General features: G+C 40.2%; 1 protein-coding gene across 3 annotated transcripts in view; it reads right to left on the bottom strand.

Annotated features, from left to right (window-relative positions):
• The window catches only part of KDM3B (lysine demethylase 3B), a 75694-nt gene that overhangs the window by 27487 nt on the left and 24380 nt on the right, over positions 1 to 23827 (bottom strand). For 2 of the 3 annotated variants that reach the window (XM_045059593.1, XM_023255610.2), the window contains exons 3-11: positions 20895 to 21008; positions 19268 to 19373; positions 17322 to 17446; positions 15513 to 15587; positions 12539 to 13138; positions 7497 to 8733; positions 6411 to 6612; positions 2075 to 2289; positions 1224 to 1376 (exon numbers count right to left, since the gene is read on the bottom strand). In XM_045059593.1, the coding sequence (XP_044915528.1) occupies positions 1224 to 1376; positions 2075 to 2289; positions 6411 to 6612; positions 7497 to 8733; positions 12539 to 13138; positions 15513 to 15587; positions 17322 to 17446; positions 19268 to 19373; positions 20895 to 21008 (2827 nt within the window). The remainder of the gene's footprint in view (positions 1 to 1223; positions 1377 to 2074; positions 2290 to 6410; positions 6613 to 7496; positions 8734 to 12538; positions 13139 to 15512; positions 15588 to 17321; positions 17447 to 19267; positions 19374 to 20894; positions 21009 to 23827) is intronic. The other variant, XM_045059594.1, reaches the window with a different exon arrangement.

The following is a 23827-nucleotide window of genomic DNA, read 5'->3' as shown; positions in this document are numbered from 1 at the left end:
CCACAGGTGGTGTAAAAGATGTGGAAGTAGGATTCAAATCCCAGTTGCATACCTCTAAACCACCATGTTCCAATGGTTGCACAATATCTCTGAAGAGGGAAGAATGAGGTTAAGGGCCAAGTAGTAAGATAAAGCAAGGAAAAAAGGAAGCACAGGATTTGAATAGCCTTTTTCCAAAGATGAATACAGCCAACAAGCACATGAAAAGACGGTCAACACCATTAGTCATCAGGGAAATGCAAATGAGAATCACACAATGAAACAGGGACTACTTCATAGCCACTGTGATGGCTATAACCTAAAAGGCAGACAATAATAAGCATTGGCAAAGACGTGGAAAAACTGGAAGCCTTGTGCATTGCTAGTGGGATTATAAAATGATGTAGCTACTATGGAATACAACTAGGCAGTTTCTGAAAGAATTAAAAACATAGGACTGCCATATAACACATAAAATCCATTAGGTATATACTCAAAAGAAATGAAAACCTATGTTCACACAACTATGAAACCTATGAACACAAATGTTCATAGTGGACTTTTCATAATAGCTCAAAACAGACACAACCTACATGTCCACTGACTAATGAATGGATAGACAAAATATAATATACCCATACAATGGAATATTATTTGGCAACACAAAAGAATCAGTTAATGATACGTGCTATCACATGGATGAAGCTTTAAAACAGTATGCTAAAGAGAAAGAAGTCAAGTCACAGGAGGCCAAATATCATATGATTCCATTTATATGACATGTACAGAACAGGGAGAGGTGAGACAGTAAGAAGATTAATGGTTACCAAGGGTTGAGGAGAGGGAGAAAAATAGGGAGTTAGTGCTACAGGTTACATTTTTTTTTGGAATGACAAAAGTGAAATTTGATAGTGGAAATGGTTGCACAACCTTGAGAATATACTAGAAACTTTTGAATTGTACAATTTAAAAGGGTGAATTTTATGGCATGTGAATTATATCTCAATAAAGATGCTGTTAAAAAAAAAAAAAACACACACAAGGGAAGATGAAGAATAACTCTCCTTGGATTGTTTTAGCCTTCCCAGTTAGGCTGGAATACTGGCAACCATAAGGCCTCATAATGCAACAAAAATGAGTGAAGCTAAGCAGCTAAAATGGGGGCACAAACCCATTCTTGCTTCAAGTCCCATACCTCCAATGACAGGTTACCTTTAGAATTGAACAGGACAATATTTGCTCACCACTGCGCGGACGGCTTTTTCTGAGCCTGTAACAGTCAAGGCAGACCCCAAATCCACATTTGCGACAAACCCAGTGGATGTTGAAGAGAGTTGTTTCACATACATCACACATCTCCCGCACACCACGCACTGCTCGCTTCCATGCCACTTTCTCTGGTGGAAAGAGGAAGAGGGATATTGTTGGCATTGATCATCCTGAATAACAGTAAAAGACTACAGATCCACTGACTGCTCCTCAAACTGTTTTGTCCAGCAATCAAACTCAAAGATGCAAGAAGTTAGTGTTTCTATAAATGTAAGAGAAACAAAATAGATGGAATTGTTAATATTTCTAAACAAGTGTCAATGATATAAATGCCACATGTTGTTACTTAAAGATACTGTAAAAATGTCAATGTGGGGGAGTCTGAAATAAGAGGATTCTTCACTTGAAATGTAGGGTATAATGTCTTGGGAGAATTTTCCTTGGTGTAGAAATAGGGTACAGTATCTCACAGATATGGAAACATCATCAATGTCTGAATAACAGCGGGTTCTAGGTATGAAACACCATACCCACTAGCACTTCATCTACTCACAAACCACATAATATCACTTACTAATACAAATAGGTTCAAAGCAAACTCAAAGTATTTAGAGTGACCCAAACCCAGACAGGGATCAAGGAAGGAATAATGTCTGCTGGATATAGTTAGAGCCTCAGCTCCTTAGTTTGCTACAAAGAGAAGTCTTATCAGTCTTAATTTGTCCACAGAGAATGCCATTTGTCACTCCTTCTACTCCTGTGACGTAACAGAAAATACAAGTTCCCAAATAGAAGTGCCTGGAAGACAAGGAAGTGGGTGTCTTACGATGTGGCTCCACCATCATCATGGCCTCTTTCTCTGACATCACGAGCTGGCAGAACTGGTCCCCAACGTTGGCCAGGATGTATTTTGAGGTTTCTAGGTCTATTCCTTCTGCAAGGGAGGAAGAGGGAATCCACAGGTTCATGGCATCAGGGTCACTTTGCTGGGGACTCAGAAACCCCTCCACACGGAGTACTCCCTTTCGAGTGAAGATCAACCTGAGATAGGAAGGCAGATAATCAAATACATGGTAAATAGCAGCCATGCAAACTAAAACACACCTAAAAGCCTAGGATCTACAAAAATTAAATGAGCCTTAAAAGGCATTAGAGTGCATTAAGAATTTTCACCCTAGGGGGGCACCTGGCTAGCTCAGTCAGAAAAGCATGTGACTCTTGATCTTGGGTTTATGAGTTCCATCCCCACATTGGGTGCAGACATATTTAAAAAGGGAAAAAAAAAGGGGCACCTGGGTGGCTCAGTCGGTTAAGCGTCCGACATCGGCTCAGGTCATGATCTTGCGGTTCGTGAGTTCAAGCCCCCCGTCGGGCTCTGTGCTGACCGCTCAGAGCCTGGAGCCTGTTTCAGATTCTGTGTCTCCCTCTCTCTCTCTGACCCTCTCCCGTTCATGCCCTGTCTCTCTCTGTCTCAAAAATAAATAAACGTAAAAAAAAAAAAAAAAAAAGGAAAAAAATTTTTTTTAAGTTTATTCATTTATTCTGAGAAAGAAAGAATGTTAGAGGGATAGATACGGGCAGAGATAGGGAGAAAAAAGAATCCCAAGGAGGCTCCACGCCGTGAGCACAGAGCCTGATGTGAGGCTTGTGAGATCATGACCTGAGCCAACATCAAGAGTCAGATGCTTAACTGGCTGAGCCACACAGGCATCCCTCCAAATTTTATTTATCTATTTTTTTAATGTTTATTTATTTTTGAGACAGAGAGAGAGACAGAGTGTAGCGGGGGAGGAGCAGAGACGGAGGGAGACACAGAATCTGAAGCAGGTTCCAGGCTCCGAGCTGTCAGCACAGAGCCCGATGTGGCGCTTGAACTCACCAACCATGATATCATGACCTGAGCCAGAGTCAGACGCTTATCCAACTGAGCCAGCCAGGTGCCCCCAAATTTTGTTTAAAAACTAATTTTCAAAAAATAAAAACAAAACAAAAAAATAAAAATAAAAACGAATTTTCACCCTATTTGACCAACACAGTATACGTTCTCTACAATAGTAGAAAGGCTTATTATTAACACTTAATATGTCTGGGTTCTTTAAAAAGCTGTGTCAAGAAACATCTTTCAGTTTCTCTATCCACCTGAGTGGTGTGCACCCACACCACTGAATGTGACCAGAGGAAAACAGCCATGCTCATTGTCTCATTTGAAATTCACGTCTAACTATGTCAGCTGAGCCCTTCATGTTGCCTTCCAGTTACAACAGTTTCCTGGTGCACGCCCTCTCCTAGATGCCTCTCCTAGAAAAGCTTCTCTTTTCTTTTCTAACCTCCAATATAATTCTCTCATGAGGACCTTGTTATGCATTCCATGGAGAAAATACAAGGAGTCAGAAGAGATGTCCCCCAAGTTCCCAACACCATACTACCATGCCTTCCTGCAACTGGGCCCATGTTCCATCTGACGTGCTGCTGCTAGGAATGAACTAGGATCCCAGCGAAGACCAATCTCTCCACCTATGCTCTACATCCTCTCACGTAGGCAGCCCTCCACATATTCTTTCTTCTACATCATCTATCTTCCTCTCTACTGAATCATTCTTGTATTTAAACTATCTCAAAAATTCTCTAAGAATTTTCTATCTCAAAAATCCTCTCGATCCCACACCCCCCTCCATTTATCTGCTTGTAAGAGCAATGTTTCTTGACCGAGTTGTCTATACTGATTGTTACCAGCTCCTCTTCCCTTTCATTTTCTTACTCCACTCCAATCAGGCTTTCCCTCACCAACATACCAAAACCATTTTTTGACAAGGTCATTACCCCTCATTAAATCCAACGGTCACTTTCTGTTCTCATCTGGCTTGACCCAATCCCCAGTATTTGCCAGAGTTCATTATTCCTTCCTGGAAATACTTTCTTCACTTGCCTTCCAGGATACCTTACTGGCTGTTCTTTCTTAGCTGCCTTTACTAGCTCCTCCTCATCTTTCCCATCTGTCAATGTGGGAGAACTCCAGGACTCGGTCCTAGGAATGCTTTTCTTCTTTGTCTACATTTGGACTCCTTCAGTAATCTCAATTAGGCTTAAATACCTGATGACATCGAAATTTTTATCTGCCTGGACTTTTCCCCTCAACTCTAGAGTTGAGTTTCCAGCTGCCCTTTCAACATCTCCATCTAGAAATCTTTTTTTTTTTTTTAAGTTTATTCATTTATTTTTGAGAGAGAGAGAGAGAGAGAGAGAGAGAGAGAGAGAGAGAGAGAGAGAGAGAGAGAGAGAGTTAGTTAGTTAATTCAGAGGAGGGGCAGAGAGAGAGGGAGAGAGAGAGAATCCCAAGCAGGCTCTGCCCTGTCAGCATGGAGCCTGATGTGGGGCCCTAACCCACAATCCCTGATTTCATGACCTGAGCCAAAATCAAAAGTTGGGACATTCAACCGACAGAGCCACCCAGGTGCCCCTCAATCTAGAAATCTAATAGGCATCTCAAATTTTACATGCCCAAATTAAAAGTTCCCATTTTCTTCCCCAAACCCGCTTTTCCCTAAGGAATCTCCTTATCAGTAAATTGCAGTCCCATTTTTCCAGTTTTCAGGTCAAAAGCTGTAGAATCCATTTCTTCTTTCATGCTCCACATCTGATCAATCAGAAAATCCTGTGAGTTCTACCTTCAAAATATATCCTTAATCCAACTGGACTCATCACTTCCATCACTAAGCTACTGTCATTCTCACCTGGATAATTCCAACAGCCTCCTAATTTCTCTTTGCTCCTGCCTTTGCTTCAATATAATCTATCCTCAGTAAGGTAGTCACAGTGATCCTTTAAAACATTCCTCAGCGTCACTCATCAACTCAAAACCTCCAATGACTTCTTATTCAGCACAAAAGCCAAGGCCCTTATATTAGTCCTTTAAAATATGGACTCATCATTAATTTTGTGACCTCAATTCCCCTGCCCCCATTCTGTATTTTAGCCACCCTAGGTCCACGAACACACCAGGAATATTCCAACCTCAGGACAGTTGCCCTTGTGCCCTCTACCCGGAAAACTTGTCTCTCAGAGACATGCGTGGTCCACTCCCTCACCTCCTTCATGTCTTTACTCAAGTCTTACTTATCTTCTCAAGTCATCCTATTTAAACTATAGTCTCTCTAGGGGCGCCTGGGTGGTTCGGTGAGTGGAGTGTCTGACTTTGGCTCAGGTCGGGATCTTGTGGTTCGTGAGTTCGAGCCCCGCATTGGGCTCACTGCTATCAGCACATGGCCTGGTTTGGATCCTCTGTGCCCCACTTCCTCTGCCTCTCCCTCGCTCACATGCACATGCTCTCTCTCAAAAAAACAAAAACAACCCCCCCCCCAAACTGTAGGCTTTCTAACCTCCCCACAGTTCAATCCTCTTTCCTGTCCTTATTTTTCTCAGTTATTAACAGCTAACATGCCATACATTTAATCTCTTTTCCTTATTTATTGTCTGCCTCCTCAGCAAACCTCTGAAGGGCTAGATTTTTATGGTTTTATACAGTGTTTAATCCTCAATGCCTACAACGATGGCTGGCACAGAGTATGTGCTCAGTAAACATTTGCAGAATAAGTGAAGCTACACTATGTGAATAAATCATTTGGATTTCTGTATCTTAAAAATTAAGATTTCTTGGAAGATTGTTTAGAAGAAATTCTTCTTCTAAGTTTATCAAGCAGAAAAAAGTGACTATCTGCTGTTTGGTAAAAGCAGGGGATACTCCCAGGATTTTCATCAGTTATATCTATTCCAAAGACACTTCACAGTATCTCCTCATCTTACTTGCCCTTCTCCCTGAGACTCAAGTTACTCTAGCACTGTAGAGGAATAAAGGGTCAGACACATCCATAATACAAAAGAGCATCCTCTGCTTCTACCACTGGTTTCAAATGGAATCCAAATTAGGAATGACTCAATGTAGTTCAGGGGCCAGCGGCTGAGCTGTTCAGTTCCCTAAGGACAAAGCCACATGTCACTTCACAATCCAAACTGAATGGCTACTATGGATAGAGCCTCAGCAAAGACTCAAGAGCAAACAGGTTAAGAAAAACAAGGAATAGACTGGACATATGCTTACAGATTCAGAGAGTGGGAGTTGTATATCACTAATGGAAAGTGGGAAGGAGACAGGCAGCTTTGGGTACCTCCGGAAGTGAAAGAAGCGGCAGGCCACAGTGGAATCATCTTGCTCCTGTTCTTTAAACTTCCGATACCGCTCCAGGCGGCATTCCCGACACTTGTGCAGGTGAGGAGCTACATTGATGCATGACCCATCCTGCAGGAAGGGCTCTCCAGACTGCTTCAGCTTCTTCACCTTGCTCACATCTTTTAGCACTGATTGGCCAACTGTGGCAAGGGAAGGAGAAACGGTTGGTCATGATTGATATTAATGAGACCCAATAACATAATCCTCTTGGGGATGAATTCTTGTCCTGACCTGGGTCATTGCTCCTTGCCATAGCTGGGCTTGTGTGCCTCATGTCCAGCCGTGACAGAAAGGGAGGGAGCCAAGAGACTTCAAAAGGAAGCTAAGGACCATGGAGAATTTGTGGGCATTGCCCCATTACAAGGAAACAACTCTGGTATGGGTGAGGAAAACCCAAGAAGGCAGAAGGTAGCCACTTGCCTCTAGACTCTCAGGATACGACTGTTCTACTAATCACAGACTGTTGGGCCCCCATGGTACCAATTCCTAATGACAATAGTAATGGACGCTTGCCCTTACACATTTCTGGGCTAGAAGCTCACAGCATAGGAGGTAATGGCTTTTGGAAGAGGTGTTAAAACCTGATACATGTAACAGAGAGAAGTAAATTTGAGGGGTGATTCTTTTTGCCTAATTAAGTCTATGAAAGGCTGCTATGTGAGAACAGAGTCCAGTACTCAGTAATTCCTCTAAAGTAAATTAAAGAGGATGGGCCAAAGAGAAGCAGAAAGGGATGAGAAAAACACCGGGAAAGAACTCTTGACTGAAAGGAGTATCAGGGGTCTTCCCTTTCTCTGTCCTCATTATACAGGTAGATATCCTTCTTACAGTGTTGGGGTTTAGATGCAATCCTGCCCTGAACCAACAGGTCTGATGAGGGGCCTCTAATAGGCCCTTTTGGCCATGTTATTCTATGTGATTACAGAACTTTCCATCAAAGAAAGGGCTTCTGCTGCCCAAGACCACAATAGGCATTCGAAGCCAGTGCCAGAGCCAAGCCCATGAATAAGCCCAGCAAGATCACCTTTCAGGGGGGCGGTCCGTGGCCGGCCCTTCGGGGCCTGCTTCCCTTTGCCTTTGCCCAGTAATAGCTCAGCACTGCGCTCCCCATTGGGGCCCAGCTTCCCCATCAGGTGCTCTGGAATCCCCTTCAGGCCAGTCTTGGCCTGCAGCTGCTCCTCAGAGTCGCTCAAATCTGATAGGTCACTGTTGGTACTGGAGTCCGAGTCCTGTCTGCAAGCCAAGCTTCGCTCATCCAGTGAGAACCTTTTCACAGCTTCAAAAGGAGCTTTGTTCTCCTGTGAAAAATCTGCTGGGGAGGACAGAAAGCTGCCTGAGTGCCTGCCAAAGACGTTACTAAAGGTTTTGAGGAGGGGATTGTCCTGTTGCCCAGGCCCCACAGTTGGCCTCTCCTCTGTGGGGCTGGAGGAGAGAGTAGGCATCTCAATGGGTTGGGTGAGGCTGCTGGTGGGTGAACTGGAGCGGCCATTCCCCATGGCAGAGAGGCTTGGACCCCCGGTGGTAAGAGTTGAGCCCAGAACACCAGACACCAGTTTGGAGGAGTCAGTTGTGATGAAGAGGGTTTTCTTCTTTGCTAAAGATGCCGAATCTGTAGAAGAGTGAGCCTCGGGCCAGCTGGGTGCTGCCTTAGAGGTGACAGTGGTAGCAGAGGAAGAGCTACCTGATGCCTGAGATGCAAAGCTGCTGAAAGGGCTATGTTCAACTTTCTCCACAAATGCTAGGAAAGGGTTAGAGGGCTCTTCTCGGGATAGTTTAGGGGGTTGTAAAAATAGATTTTCATGACTCTCTGGGGTGCGGGCGTTTAGGAGGCTCCGTGGGAAGGCTGGCGTGAGGGTGGGCATGGACTCTGCAGGCACCTTCCGGTCCACAGAGCTGCCAGCTTTAGAGCCTGATTTAGTGTCTGCTCCAAGAGCCGATCTGCCTTTACACAGGCTCTCAAGGCTTTGTTTGAATGAGTCTCGACTGGAGGAATCATCAGCCAAACTCTCTGAAACGGTAGTGAAGTAGTTACTGGTGGGTAAAGTTTGGGACATGCATTGAAAAAACAAGTTTTTGGAGAGATCAGAGTCTTTCTGAGACTCTGGTGCAGAGCTACAGCCAAAAGAGAAACCCAAAGGTTTATTCTCTGTGGCTAGAACCCCATTGGACTGGCTCCTTCCACTTCCAAAAGTCAAAGGTTGTGATGAACTTGGGAGAGATGCTCCAAATCCAGAAGAGGCCAGAACAGTACTTCTTGAATTCTGAAAAGAAGATAGCCTGAATTAGTAATTCTAGTTTCTCTTGACAACCTTACCACCTCTTTCCTGGGCCTAGGCCAACATTTCTTGTGGGTCAAATCAACTTTTCTCCCCTACAATTCCATGAAAACTGCTCTTATAACTAGATTTTTACCAGTGTTAGAGATGACACCTGCCACAGACCACACAGAGGGCATCTTTAACAAGGTGAGCTATAGACAGCAGGATGTCACTCACCCTGCCACTCCCTTGACTCTTAGCCAACTGGCTGTCACAGTACTAGGAGGCTGTGTAGGATTCTCAGTTTCTATTGGAAATGGAAGATTCTACCAGGAATTGGAGAAAAGGATTCCTGAACAGACAGATACTAGCTTTTACTCTGAAATGTACCTAGTGACCCTGTTGTATTAATCTCCCTCAATGATCTTAGCTACTGTCAAAGTTTCGATTTATTTAAACTAACTGCCCATTTTACAAAAGTGACTTCTGCCCCATAACAAGGAAAAATATTCTCTTTCTTAGTCTGAAACTCCCCAAGATGGACCCTTTTAGAATTTGGCCATTTATTTATGCGTCCAAATCAATCTAAAAGTTGAGTATCTACTTCAATTAAAGTTAGACCTAAAGGTGTTAAATTATCAGGGCATCTGGGTGACTCAGTCGGTTAAGTGCCCGACTTCAGCTCAGGTCAGGATCTCACGGTCCGTGGGTTCGAGCCCCACGTTAGACTGTGCTGACAGCTCGGGAGTCTGGAGCCTGCTTCAGATTCTGTGTCTCCTTCTCTCTCTCTGCCCCTTCCACATTCGTGCTCACTCACTCTCTCTCAAAATAAAAGATGTTTAAAAAAAAGATGTTGAATTACAAAGCACTCATTACTGAACCCTTCTGTTATCATTAGGATCTAACAAGCCTCCAAACAAGAAAAGTTTAGATACTGATACACCCACCAAACAAAAGCATTCAGCCTAACAAATTGGAGAATGAAAAAAAATTTTCCTTTTTTTCACCTTGTTAATGTTAACTTCTGCATGTAAATAAAAGGTGTGTGCATAAAGAAGGGGAGGATCACTTTCATATATATTATACAAAGAGGGAAACATTCATCCACAGGTGGGTTTGAACATTTAAAATCAACCTTCAGGTAGTAGTAGTAGTATACCATTAAACATTCATTTTAAAACATGGCAAATAAAAATTATTCTAGGAGTGCTTAACGGATATGGAGTTTCCTTCTGGGGTGATGAAAATCACCACTAGAAAGTGGTGATTCTTGTGTAACATTGTGGATGTACTAAATACTACAGTATTGGAACACTTTAAATGGTTAAAATGGTAAATCTAATGGTTATTACTTTTCCACATTAAAAAAAAATTATTCCAGATAAATGAAAGGGCTATTGTTCAAAAAAAGGTGTTAATTTACTTAAGGTACTCATTAAATATGCAAGAAGAGCCTACATTAGGACTTTCCTTGAGGATGGCACAGAGGCATGAGAACCAGGCATGCCACCTATGGCTGGTCTCCAGTTGACATTTGCTACAGAGGCTGCTTCAGGGCATTTTAGAGTTAAAAACTTAAAGTTGTTTATTATTTATTTATTTATTTTCTGTAAGGTAAACTCTACTTAGTCAAACTCACGAACCGGAGATCAAGAGTCACATGTTCTACTACCAACTGAGCCAGCCAGTAACCCCATTATACTTTTTCTTTTCCTTCCCACTAATCAACTACTACTGACTTAAACCCCTTCCCAACTAAAAAGAAGAGACAAGAAAGACACAGCCCTAAGAATTGTCTGTTGTTTCATTAAGCAGAATTTGGCCAGAAGCCTTGACACCTGCATGACTCCAAGGATCCAGCATGGGTAGCTTAGGTTTCACTACTAAAGTTACCCTTTGAAAATATACACATGAATGCAAAATAATTTGGATGGTCTTTCATTTTCCTTCACATGATTAAATTCTAAATCCTCTTCTTATAAGAAAGTGATGACAAATTGATTTCAACTTAATTTTTAGGGCAAGAAATTTCCTGGGGGCTATGTCCCTAATTTAGATGTGATACCATAATGAAACATCCTTTTCTGTACTTCTAAATCATATCCCAGGAGAATACCTAGGCTGACACATTACCAAAATCACTGATACAGTCACAGAAACTTCTCCAATCTATTTGGAAAAGAAATGCCCTTTGAATCCACATTTCTTCTAATCAGCTTTGCTACCCCAAGAATAATAGCATTCAGTGGATCTCCCAGCATATAAAATTTGGTCTACTTTGTAACCCCCTTTACATCTACACAGCCTTCGGCATGGAGTGGATTTTAATTAGTTTGAGCAATATAATGACTTATACACGGTGGAAATTCACTTAAGATCCTCACCTACTTCTCTTGGGAATGCTGGTCAACTAACAAAGGACAAACCATTTATCAGTATGAAATCTGCATTTACAAACCTTCTCTTCTGCCTGGACATTTCACCTCCCTGCCCATCCTTGCACACTAGGGATTCACAAATCACATTTGCTAGGAGGGGATGAACTCAGATGAAATGTATATGCCATGTTTTATCTGGCATTGTTATGCCTATAATGATTCCATCTTAAGATGTGAGCTCCTTCAAATAGGGATTTCAATTCCTTGTCTATAATATACAGTACTTAGCACACAGTAGTTTCTTATACATAATTAAAAAAATCATTTAGTACTTTTTGTATTTCATATTCCAGCTTGAAGAAACAGCCAGTTTGAAAGAAAATGACTAGCATCATAAATCATTCTGTGGTGTATAAGAGTCAAGACTGTGAGAAATGATTTTGATATTGTTTCAAATTTAACTTGTATTTTTTTAGAAGTTTGTTTATCTATCTATCTATCTATCCATCCATCCATCCATCCATCCATCCATCTATCTGTTTTTAAGTAGGTTTCATGCCCAGTGTGAAGCCCAATGTGGGGCCTGAACTCACAACCCTGAGATCCATCCATCCATCCATCCATCCATCCATCCATCCATCTATCTGTTTTTAAGTAGGTTTCATGCCCAGTGTGAAGCCCAATGTGGGGCCTGAACTCATAACCCTGAGATCAAGACCTGAGCTGAAATTAATAGTGGGACGTTTAACCGAATGAGCTACCCAGGTGCCCCAATGTTAACTTTTATTTAACAGAAGTTCCATTTCAGCAACAATACATGCAAATCAGATAAAAAACATAGGAAGTTGGATACTACTGTGATTAATTCCATCAAATTTTCCAGTAAGGCTTAAAAAGATTAAGTCAGAAAAGAAAAGAAAAAAAACCAAAACGCTTTTATAGCTATATCAAATCATGGAAAGAAGCCCAGCCTCAAAGGAAAATATCATAGAAAATGATGAACTAAAAACAGGGGATGGTAATAGCCACTCTCACGTAGCCTTAATTATAGTGTTCACTGTTACCAACACTGTAATTCATTAACCTTGTCTCTCATAGGCCTGGTAAAGGCTCAACCACTGTGTGAACTAAATAGATAATTGAATTAAAAAGATTCCCCATCAGATCTACTTTAATATCTCATTAAATTGGGTTTTATCATCAGTTTTTGATTAGTGCAATTGTTCGGGTGACTTTTAATAGCTGATAAAGTTATGAAAATATACACATTTGCCCAATGAGCAGTAAAGGACTGTTCAGAGCACAATTTAAGCACATGTCAGAAATACTTCCTTTCCTGTGGCATTTTAGATGCTTCTTAATGTGTTAACAATAAAGTAGGGTAAAAGAATGAACCCAAATCTTGCAAATCTGCCCCTGAAACAACTCACCTCTCCTGGGGCCTGTAACCGGCTGCCTTTCTGTTTTTCCGGCCCAGTCCCTGCTGCAAGGCCAGTGTCTGAGATCCTCACCGTGGTTGGGGTGGAGCTGGCGGTAGTGACCACAGCTGCTGAAGCCACCATGCCCTGGCCAACTTGTTCCAGTGTTTTTCCTGCCTCTTTGTTTTCGGCTCCACCCACCTCTGGGGCCAAAGGTGTCTGACCTGTGGCTGTAGAATATGGAGTGAAAGGTACAGGTGTGTCCCCACCTACAGGCTCATCCTGTACCACCAGAGTCCTGCCGTTTTCTTTGGTGTAAGTGGCAAAGCGAATGTTGCGGTTAATCTGGGGGACAAATGTAGTCGGTGGCTGCTTGGCTCTCTGATCCAGCCCTGGCTCTCCACTGGCATTCCCTCCTTTCCAGGGCCCTCGGCTCGCCTCACCTCCATCGCTCCCATTACTGTCTACTTCACCCCTGTCTCCTTTTAATTTCTTTGATGCAGGGTCACACCCAGAGTCCGAAGCACTTTTCCTCCTCCGGCCATCTTTCCCCTCTATGCTCTCTCTCTTCTTCTTTCCTTTGGAAGATTTTACTGCTTTTAACGTACCCCCCTACAAAACAAAATTCAAAAGAGATTTATTACAAGGAACCTTCCATCCTGTGAAAACCATAAACCATTAGCTCTTTCCCATCTCTAGAAGCAGACAATGAAAGCAGGCAGATTGCTACATTCCAATGCCAGCTCTAAGACATCCCCTTAGTCAGAAAGCTCCAATCTTCCTGTGACTCATTTTACACACATATTCAAGATAAGAGTTACTACAAGTTCACTCACTTGGCAAACCCTCCCCTTAAATAAAATGCTTCCTCAAATGGACTTTTTTGAGGGCTTTAAAAATTTGTGGAATTTCTTTTATAAAACAAGACTGCTATTGCTAGACTGGGAGCTCAATTGCCCCTTGATGAAAAAAAAATTTGCTTTCTTTCATATTTTTCTCCTTGTTTGCCTGACAATCGCATTTCAAGTATTGAAATATAAAAATCTCCTCTATCCAGAAGTCACTAAAAAACTGGGGACAACTTAGCAATAAGACGACTAACAGTGGTGAGTCTATGACCAAAGGAAAAGTGAGCCCAACAAAGACAAGTGTGGATTGCTCTTGTGGACACTATAAATACTCAAACAATTTCCAGAACTTATTTCAAAGTATTAGACACAGGAAAGCAAAAAAGGGAGGCTACCACAGACCATACAGCCAAATCCCGCAGCTTTTCCAATAATTTCAGCCCATTTTATGAAATCTTACTTATGTCTTATTTGAGAGGCCTAACAACCTTAAAAGATAGATTAGGAGACATGATTCCTATCTCTGAATAAACTCCTCCCCCGACAAGAGCATGGGGAAAGGGGCTAGGAACACAGTACCATTCTCTCAAACAATCTTTGTGCAGCAAGAACTTAAGTCTAGAACATTCTTAGATTGGTATCCCACCATGAAGCAATTTTTTTTTTTTTTTTTTTTAGCTTTATTCAGTTAACTTTCAGATAGTTTTACTCAAATAACATGTGTTGGGCTGGTAATAAGCTAGTGATATGTAGTTATTTAGCCATTAATATTTACCAACTTCATTAAACTACTCTTAATGCTCTTGAATATTTATAGAATCTTTGAGCAGATCTATATTTTTATTGTAACCATTACTATAGTTATAACTGTAACTTTTTCAAATTTTATATTTCATCTTGCCAGTTCTAGCTTTTGTATTCTCTTTTTTGCTGCCTTCATTTGCATCTTTTCTCCTTAATTTCCTTCTACTGCTCTTAACCAAACCCAAGATTTACTCCTGTTCCCCCCACACTGTTGGTAGTCTGCTGTGGAAACCACAGATCTTCTATCCAACACATCCAGACAAGTTGCTGATCTTGGCTCACAGCAACTTCCCTGAAATTATATGTATGTCCTACTTACAGTGAGCTCCTCACATGTGAGTAGATGGCATAAGACACTGAGACTAGTACTCTCCAGCTATATCTGACCAGCTGAATAGTGGCTGGCATGTAAGTAGTAGTTAATGAATGAATGAAATAAGGAAGGGAATAAGAAAGGGGCCCAACACACCCTCAAAGTAAAAAGTGTTTTCAGTCATGTTTATAGTCAAAAGGCATATCCTACTTGTGGCAATATAACATGTAGTGAAAAGCTATTGAATTCAACCCTGATTCTTCTTTTCCTAATTTGATCTTGTTATATCAAGTCAAGAATGACTGGATAAATGTGAAGAAATGTGTACTTACTTAGCAGGAGTGGCCAAGACAGCAATATTACAGAGATGCTAAGAGACTGTCAGGAATATGTGGATAGATGGCTGTCATACTCAATGTCTTACTGAAGGAAATTCAAACAGGATTCCTGATTGATTTAGGTACTGATTTATTATGTATCTTTATTTGGGTTATGATAATTCTGAATGAACCAAGAGCTGGCCTGGTTCACAGTAATTATGGAGTAATCCACTGTGTGCTGAGCACTGAACTAGGCACCTGTTTGATTTGAGTTTTCTTGGAGTACAAAATTTCAGACTTCTTGGAGCTCACTACCACCTAATGAAAAGAAAAAGAGGATGCATCTTCTCCATTTCTTATTACTCGATGGGTTATAAATATTACTACTGCTTATTACAGCTTTAACTGTCTAATGTATCTTTCAAATATATCTGTCCTGAATGACTGTAAAAAGAAATAGTTAGGCCATGGATTTTAAAAAGGCTAGGCAACACAGTCATGATTAAAAGGGTTTTCTTAGACTACAACTCCTGCTTGAGACTGTATTTCCCTTAAGTAGATAAGACTGTGGTGAGAGCAAGAAATGTACAGTGGCCAGAATGGAGACCCAAAGGGCATCCATGGATAACACACACATGAGGAATCTGCATAATAAGATAAAGAAAGCTCATGAGTCTCAGAGACTCAGTTGATTACTGTACCTCGCTCTGAGTAGTTGAATTATCCATCAGCATCACATGGATCAGTCTGGGATCTACGGACTTGATCTCACCACTCTAGAGTAGGAGAAGGATAGCAGAAAATATGAAAAAGGGGAGGAAAAAGATTTAAGCCCTGTCCAAAGATATAATTATGTATTTTTTTAATCCATGTAATTATCTATTTCTACTCCCCCAATAGAAAGCTCCATGAAACCAGGAATCCCTGCAATCTCATTCACTGCCAGAATAACAACATCCAAAACAAGGTCTAGAATACAGTAAGCACTCAAATATTTGTTACATGAATGAAAGAATTGAGCTCAACGACCAAGTGTCTCTTTTAGAGACGTTAATTTCAAATTCTACATCTCTAAAATCTTCCTATTCTGTACATATCAGAAAGTAAAAACCTACAGAATCAAGTCATTAAAGGAATCACTCTACTAATAAAGAATAAAAGTATTAGGGAGCAGCCAATTTGACAGACACTGTCAGATTTAATGTGCATATCCTATGATCTAGAAATTATATATGTAAAAACTTATTCCAATAAACAATGTGTGGCAGTATACAATGATACCTATTCAAGGATATTCACTGCAGCATTATTTGTATTACTGAAAATAATGGCAATTATGTAAATGTCCACCAATTTTAGATTAAATTAGTTATGACATACCCATTCAGTAGATAAGGCAAATTTCTATGTATATTTACAAGAAAGATATTGATAATTTACAGTTATGTAAAAAAGGTAAAGAACTATATATGTATGGTATAATTCCATTTGCTAATAAAGTATGGTTCATATATATATATATATATATATATCACATAAATAGATAACATACAAATATTACACATACACACAGAAGATATTTGGAAGAATATAAAAAACACATACCAAACTGTTAATGGTGGTTACCACTGAGGGGAGTGATATTTACCTGAGGGAAGGGGTGGCTTCCAATATATACTTTATATATGTGTATTTTTGAAATTTTAAAATGAAGATTAATTAGTAATTTTCTTGAAAACTCAGTAAAAAATTAAGTAAAATCATTTATGCTTACATTATATGTGGTTAAGAACAACTCTGGAACCAATTCAAAGATAAATACATTTATGTTTGCCTCAAAACACTCATCTAGGGGCGCCTGGGTGGCTCAGTCAGTCAAGCCCATCCACCCTCAGCTCAGGTCATGATCTTGCAGTTCGAGAGTTCAAGCCCCACGTCGGGCTGTGCTGACAGCTCAGAGCCTAGAACCTGCTTCAGATTCTATGTCTCCCTCTCGCTCTCTGCCCTCCCTCGTGCTCTCTTTCTCTCTCTCTCTCTCTCAAAAATAAGTTAAAAAACCCCTTTCATCTATTGTTTTTCTGAGACAATTCTCCAGGTCGCTCTAGATACGTTCACCGTCCAAAGGGGAGTGGCATAAGCATTACAGAAGCAAATGCTAACTGACTAGATTTTAAACTACTAACCTTTATGGATATGATAAAATAATGATAATTCTACTTCACATTTTTACACTGTTTTACAGAGTGCAAAGCACGTTCAGATCTACTATCCCAGTTCCCAAAACAGTGCTGAGGTGGGGCTGGGGGATTACCTAATTATCTCTTAATTTACAAATGAGAACAAAGAGGTTAAGAAAGTTGAATAGCCTTTCTCAAGATCATACAGTCATTAAGTGAAAGAGCTGGAGACAGAACCTAAGTCTTCTTACATATAGCTAAATGCTCCCTTTCTCTACACCACCCTCTGTAAGAGGATGGATGAATCGTAAAGGAAATAACCCCAAACCTCACCTCAGTTACAGACACTTCCATAAGACGGGTGATGGAGTCTTGATGGCTTACAACACCACAGAGCCAACTTTCTTCCCCCTCTGGCTGGTATACTTTGACCCTGTGACCTTGAACACTGTAGGGACCTACAGGAGAGATCAGTCAGTACTGAAAATGTTTGGCAAAGTTATAATTCATGGTTCTTTCTAAAAGCAGAAAGAAAACTTTGGTGTAAATATTTAGCACTTTCACTTCTCTTGTATAGAGCTGAATAAAATGGTTATTAAGCCACTTAAAAACAAAATAATTTTTCCTCATGATCTTTGTAAATTCTATGTGGAGATTCTGTAGCATTCCAAATCTGATTTCACCCTATCTGAATCTTCCAATTCTAGAAGGAATAGAAGGAAGACAAAACTTACAAACAAAAACTACAGGTAGTAAGAAAATTTATCAGACGTATCTCATCTGATATACACATATAAAAAAAATGGGAGGTCAGTGGGGCGCCTGCGTGGCCCAGTTGGTTGAGTGTCCAACTTTTCATTTCAGTTCAGGTCATGATCTCACAGTTCGTGGGATCGAGCCCCAAGTCCAGCTCTGCGCTAACAGTGCGGAGCCTGCTTGGGATTCTCTCTCTCTCTCTCTCTCTCTCTCTCTCTCTCTCTCTCTCTCTCCCTCTCCCTCTCCCTCTCCCTCTCCCTCTCCCACTCTGCCCCTCCTTGGCTGGCGTGTTCTTTCTTGCTCTCAAAATAAATAAAAAATTAAAAACAACAAAAAAGGGAGGTCAGTAAGTTGAACATACTATTTTGTCATGTGACCATAGGAATGTTAGATAACCATCTGTACTCTGCTGACTTTCAATAGCAATAGGTGGAGAGTTCCATTTATGAGGTCTCCATCCTCTGCACTAGTAATAGTCTGAACAAACATAGCACCTGCCTTCCTAGGAAAACAAAGTTTTAAAGATATTACTTTATCAGCAGGTAATGTTACCCTGCAATTTCATTTGCCCTCCAAGAAGGACAGTTTCTCTCCTCTGCATTATCTCATACATTTGAGACTATATAGTTAAGTCATCACTGATTTTAAATTATTATTATCTCTCACAACTATAATGAAGCTTCCTCAATGTTTCTCTATGTATCCACGTACATATTCACTTCTCATTCTGTCCAGTTTTCTTCTATCAAGTTTTTCTCACATTCTTTCCTCCTTCATATCTTTCCTTGACCATTAAACATCACTTTATGCTGATACTCTCCTTCTCCAAATAAGCCAGTTTTCCTACTTTTACCCATTCAGATACAGTTTGACAAAGAGAACCAAGGACCCTGTTTCACTGAAAATCATGATTTTCAAGAGGCTCAGAAAAAAAGAGGAGTAGATGTGCAACACAAAGGGAAGGATAAATATTCTTTATGTAGACTCTTGGGCAAAATCTGTATCTGAACTGGAAACAGCTAAGGATTCTTTTGTTTTAATTCTTAAAAAAATAACATGTTGTTAATGTGAACGAGTCTGTAGATACCTTCTTTTATGAACATGTACCTTGCACTCTAGGTTGTTATTTATGTTACTGGTCTTTTTAGTCTTTAGGAACTTCACAGACACTGAGCTCAATAAGGGCAGAGGTTTTCTAGCTCTAGTTCCTTAACATTGTGTTTACTACAAGATTTGTCCTTGGTAACTATTTAGGAAATGGAAAACAAAGCAAAACAAAACAAAACTCACAACAAAACTGGATATTATGAAATGTAATTTAAAGAGGTAACTGTGGTCTGAGTGAGATTCTATTTTTCCCATCTATTCTAGAGATCTTGCTAACTGGAAATACTCTGATGGACTCTACCCACAAGAAGAAACACAAATGTTTAGGGTTGCATGGTGTCCTTCCCATACTATCACTTCAACACTGACCACACACCTGATTCAGGATTCAAGGACAGAAGACTGCTTGTTCTTACCTCGACTGAATATCTCTTGTAGCTTCTGGTCACTGATCAAAGCATTAACTGTTTCTCTCAGTGCAGCATGTTCCAAAAGAATCTGGTTTTGGCTATCTGTTCCCATCTGGTAAAGACAAACAAAGAAAACAACCGAATATTAAAATAAATAGCAATATCTAACCAGGTGAGAAAATCATACCCTTGAGGAGCTCTATACTGACAGTGCCAAAGAATGTTTTTTTTTTTTGTTTTGTTTTTGTTTGTTTTTTTAAATTTATTTTGAGGGAAAGAAAGAAAGAGAGCACGAGCAGGGGTAGAGGGAGAAAGAGAATCCCAAGCAGGCCCCGCGCTGCTAGCACAGAGCCAGATGCGGCTCAAACTCACAAAACTGTGAGATCATGATCTGAGCCAAAATCAAGAGTCAGATGCTCAGCCAAGTGAGACACCCAGGCACCCCACCAAAGAATGTTCTGTAGAACCCTAGTCTCATGAGATGTTCTGCAAAAAATGATGCTCGGATCATTTAATTATAGGAAATACTATATACTCTATCTTTCTATATGTTGTAGCAGATGAAAGGCTCTGACAAGATATGTAAAAAAAAAATTTGTTTAGGTTTCTCACACATATATGACCACAAAATATTTTATTCCATGTAAATCTTTTGGTATATGTTGATATTTATTCAACATTTACTGAGTGCCTACTCATATAAACACTAAGATTGCAAAGATGAATAAAGTAAGGGTGGTGAGAGGGAGTGAGGCCGAAAGAGAAAGGAAGACATATCAACAAAGAAATCATCACTAATATTTCACACAACACAGTTAAGGAAATACTGTTCTTAGCTGCCTCAATAAGACAGCAAAACTTAGAAGTTTCCTAATTTTTAGCCTTCAGACAATAAATCTTACAAGTGAGAAATAAATATTACCATCCAAAAATTTTCAAACTCTAACTCAGATGCTAGTTTGTTTAAACTACTAATTTACCCCTTTTCTTTCTAAGTAGAGATACACCTAAGCTCTTTAATATTTAATGCTGCTTGGAATAAGCCCAAACTCCCAGCCTCTCTGCCACTGACCTAAGTATAGGCCCCCTCAAGTTATACAAGTAGCCACCTCTGTGAAACCACCTTCTGGGGAGACCCTTAGAATTGTGGTCTTTGGGGTACCTGGGTGGCTCAATCAGTTAAGCATCCAACTTTGGCTCAGGTCATGATCTCACAGTTCATGAGTTTGAGCCCCATGTCAGGCTCTATGTTGACAGCTCAGAGCCTGGAGCCTACTTCAGATTCTGTATCTATCCCTCTCTGCCCCTCCCCTGCTTGCTCGCACGCGCGCGCTCTCTCTCTCTCTCTCTCTCTCTCTCAGAAATAAAATGAAAACATTAAAAAAAATAATAATAAAAAGAATTGTGGTCTTAAGTCTTAAGTGGTTTCAAGGTAGGGTGGGGTGTGCTGAAGAGGAAACAAGTCTCAGCCACTGAATGGACTTTCAAGGTAGCAGAAAAGCTTTAAAATGCACAGGGAATTAACGGAAACACTTGTTTCAATACTAAAAGAAAAGGGGAAACATATTTATAATCAACAAACAAATTAGCAAGGAGGGAAATAAGTTTAGGACTGAGAGGAAGTATTAAGTACCTGAAACAGATGCAATCCATTAGCATCTGACAGGAAACGAAGCTCTCGATCCAAAAGGTATTCAACTGGAACCACAGAACCCAAACCAAGTTTATCTACTAGGGGAGTGAAAGTCTGTGAAACAGAAATGACAAGAAATTGATTAGAACTTGGAAAAGAAAATAGGTAACAATTCATCCACATCTCTAACTTCAGAGACAGTATCCATCATTAATATATCTTTCACCCCAGTAAATACAGATAAACTAAAGCATAAAACATTCCCAACCCATCATCTACCCCACAAATAATCATAGGAAGCAAACTAGAGCAGAAACTCAGCCCAATACTCCTATTTACAGCTGAAAAGGACACAAAGACTAAGAAATTCCCAATTACCTTTAGGGATCTGACTAATCTTGCCAGGCTTCAAGAGGGCTAAATTACAGTAAATTCCCAAAATAAAGACTTACAACATTATCGTCTCTAGAACTCCTAAAATCTTTGGGAGATATGTAAAATAATCACTGGTATAAATGCTCATGGGTGAATTCATATTGCTGTCTTATAAATGAATAGCCTATAAAAGTCACCCGGGGCCCATGTCCATTTGAGCTTCTTCCAAAAGTTCAATTGGAAATGGACTTAAAAACAAACAAAAAAGGGGGTGCCTGGGTGGCTACATCGGTTAAGTGTCCAACTTCGGCTCAGGTCATGATCTCATGGTTCGTGCCCTGAGTCGGGCTCTGTGCTGACAGCTCAGAGCCTAGAGCCTGCTTCAGATTCTGTGTCTCCCTCTCTCTGTCCCTCCCCAACTCACGCTCTCTCTTTCAAAAATGAATAAACTGGAAAAAACAAACAAACAAACAAACCAACAAAAAAAAAAATGGAAAAGGAGAGTATAGTAAATGATGTTACATATAATCAATTAAGTAGAAAATTTGCTTTGAATATTATTTATTTGATCTGGTTAGCCATAGAAGTAGGTTTTTTTTTTAAATGTAGCCATTTATGCCTTTACTTTGCTAACAGGATAGAAACAAAAGGATACTCTCAGAATGAAATTTATGGCATTATTTTGTCAAACTTCAGAAAACAAAACTTAATAACAATAATAAAGCACAAACAACAAAAGCAAAAATAAATAAGTGGGGCTATAACAAACTAAAAAGTTTATGCATAGCAAAAAAATGATCAGCAAAATGAAAAGGCAACGTAAGGAATGAGAGAAAATATTTGCAAATCATGTATCACACAAGAGGTTAATATCCAAATACATATATAAGGAACTCATACAACTCAAAAGCAAAAGACCAAATAATCTGACTTTAAAAATGGGCAAATCACCCTAAATAGACATTTTTCCTAAGAAAATATACAAATGGCCGATAGGTATATAAAAAGGGGTGAACAACACTAATTATTAGGGAAATGCAAATCAATACCACAAGAAGCCATCACTTCACACCTGTTAGAAGACCTATCATCAAAGACAATAAAATAAGGGCTGGCAAGGATGCAGAGAAAAGAAAGCCTTTTGCAGTTGGTGGGACTATAAATTGGTGCAGCCACCATAGAAAACAGTGTGGAGGCTCCTCAAAAAATTAAGAGCAGAACTACCATATGATGCAGCAATCCCACTTCTGAGTATGTATCTGAAGAAAATGAAATCACCATTTCAAAGGATTATCTGCACACCCACATTCACTGCAGTGTTATTCACAACAGCTAAGATATAGAAACAACCTAAGCCTCCAGTGATGGGTGAATGGATACGGGGAATGATGTGAGGTGTATGTGCATGCACGTGCACGCGCGTATGCGCGCACGTGCGTGCACACACACACACACACACACACCCCACACACACAGAAATATTATTCAGTCATAAAAAAGGAGGAAATCTGGGGTGCCTGGGTGGCTCAATTGGTTGGACGTCCAACTTCGGCTTGGGTCATGATCTCATGGTGAGTTCAAGCCCCATGTAGGGATCTGTGCTGACAGCTCAGAGCCTGGAGCCTGCTTCAGATTCTGTGTCTCCCACTCTCTTTGTCCCTCCCCCACATGCTCTCTGTCTTTCTCTCTCTCTCAAAGATAAATAAACATTTAAAAAAAAATTAAAAAAAAAAAAAAGAGGAGGAAATCCTGCCACTTACAACATGGATAAAACCTGAGGGCATTAAACTAAGTGAAATAAGTCACAAATGCAAATGAAATACTGTATGATTTCACTTACGTGTGAAAAAAAAAAAAGAACTCCTAGAGTAGATCTATAGTTCCTATGGGTGTGGGCAGTGGGGAATGTGAAATGTGGTGAATGTGGTCAAAAGGTACAAACTTCAGTTATAAGTTCTGGGGTTCTAACATACAGCATGGTGACTATAGTTAACAATGATGTGGGGCGCCTGAGCGGCTAGGTTGACTAGGTCCTCCCCCTCTCAAAAAGAAATAATTAAACATTATTAATTAAACATAATTAAACATTAAAAAAACAATAATGTATACTTAAAAGTTGCTAAGAAAGTAAATCTTTTCTTTCTTTTTTTTTTAAGTTTATTTTGAGAGAGACAGAGAATGCAAATGGGGGGGGGGTCAGAGAGAGAGGGAGAATCCCAAGCAGGCTCCATGATGTCAGCACAGAGTCCATTGCAGGGCTCGAACTCACAAACTATGAGAACAGGACCTGAGGCAAAAACAAGAGTCAGATGCTCAACTGACTGAGCCACCTAGGCACCCCAGAAACTAAATCTTCAAAGTTCTTACCACATACACACAAAATGTTAACTCTGTGAACAGTGGATGTGTTAACTAACTTTACTGTGGTAATCATTTCACAATATATATCAAATTATTATATTGTTACAAACTTGCACAATGTTATATGTCAATTTTACCTCAGTAAGGCTGGGAAAAAAAATAAGAGTTCTTACAGAAAGAAAAGGCTTTAAGGATTA

This window comes from Felis catus, chromosome A1 (assembly GCF_018350175.1).
Source record: "Felis catus isolate Fca126 chromosome A1, F.catus_Fca126_mat1.0, whole genome shotgun sequence".
In the NCBI taxonomy this organism is placed as follows: Eukaryota; Metazoa; Chordata; class Mammalia; order Carnivora; family Felidae; genus Felis; species Felis catus.
This window is presented reverse-complemented; position numbering and strand designations above follow the sequence as displayed.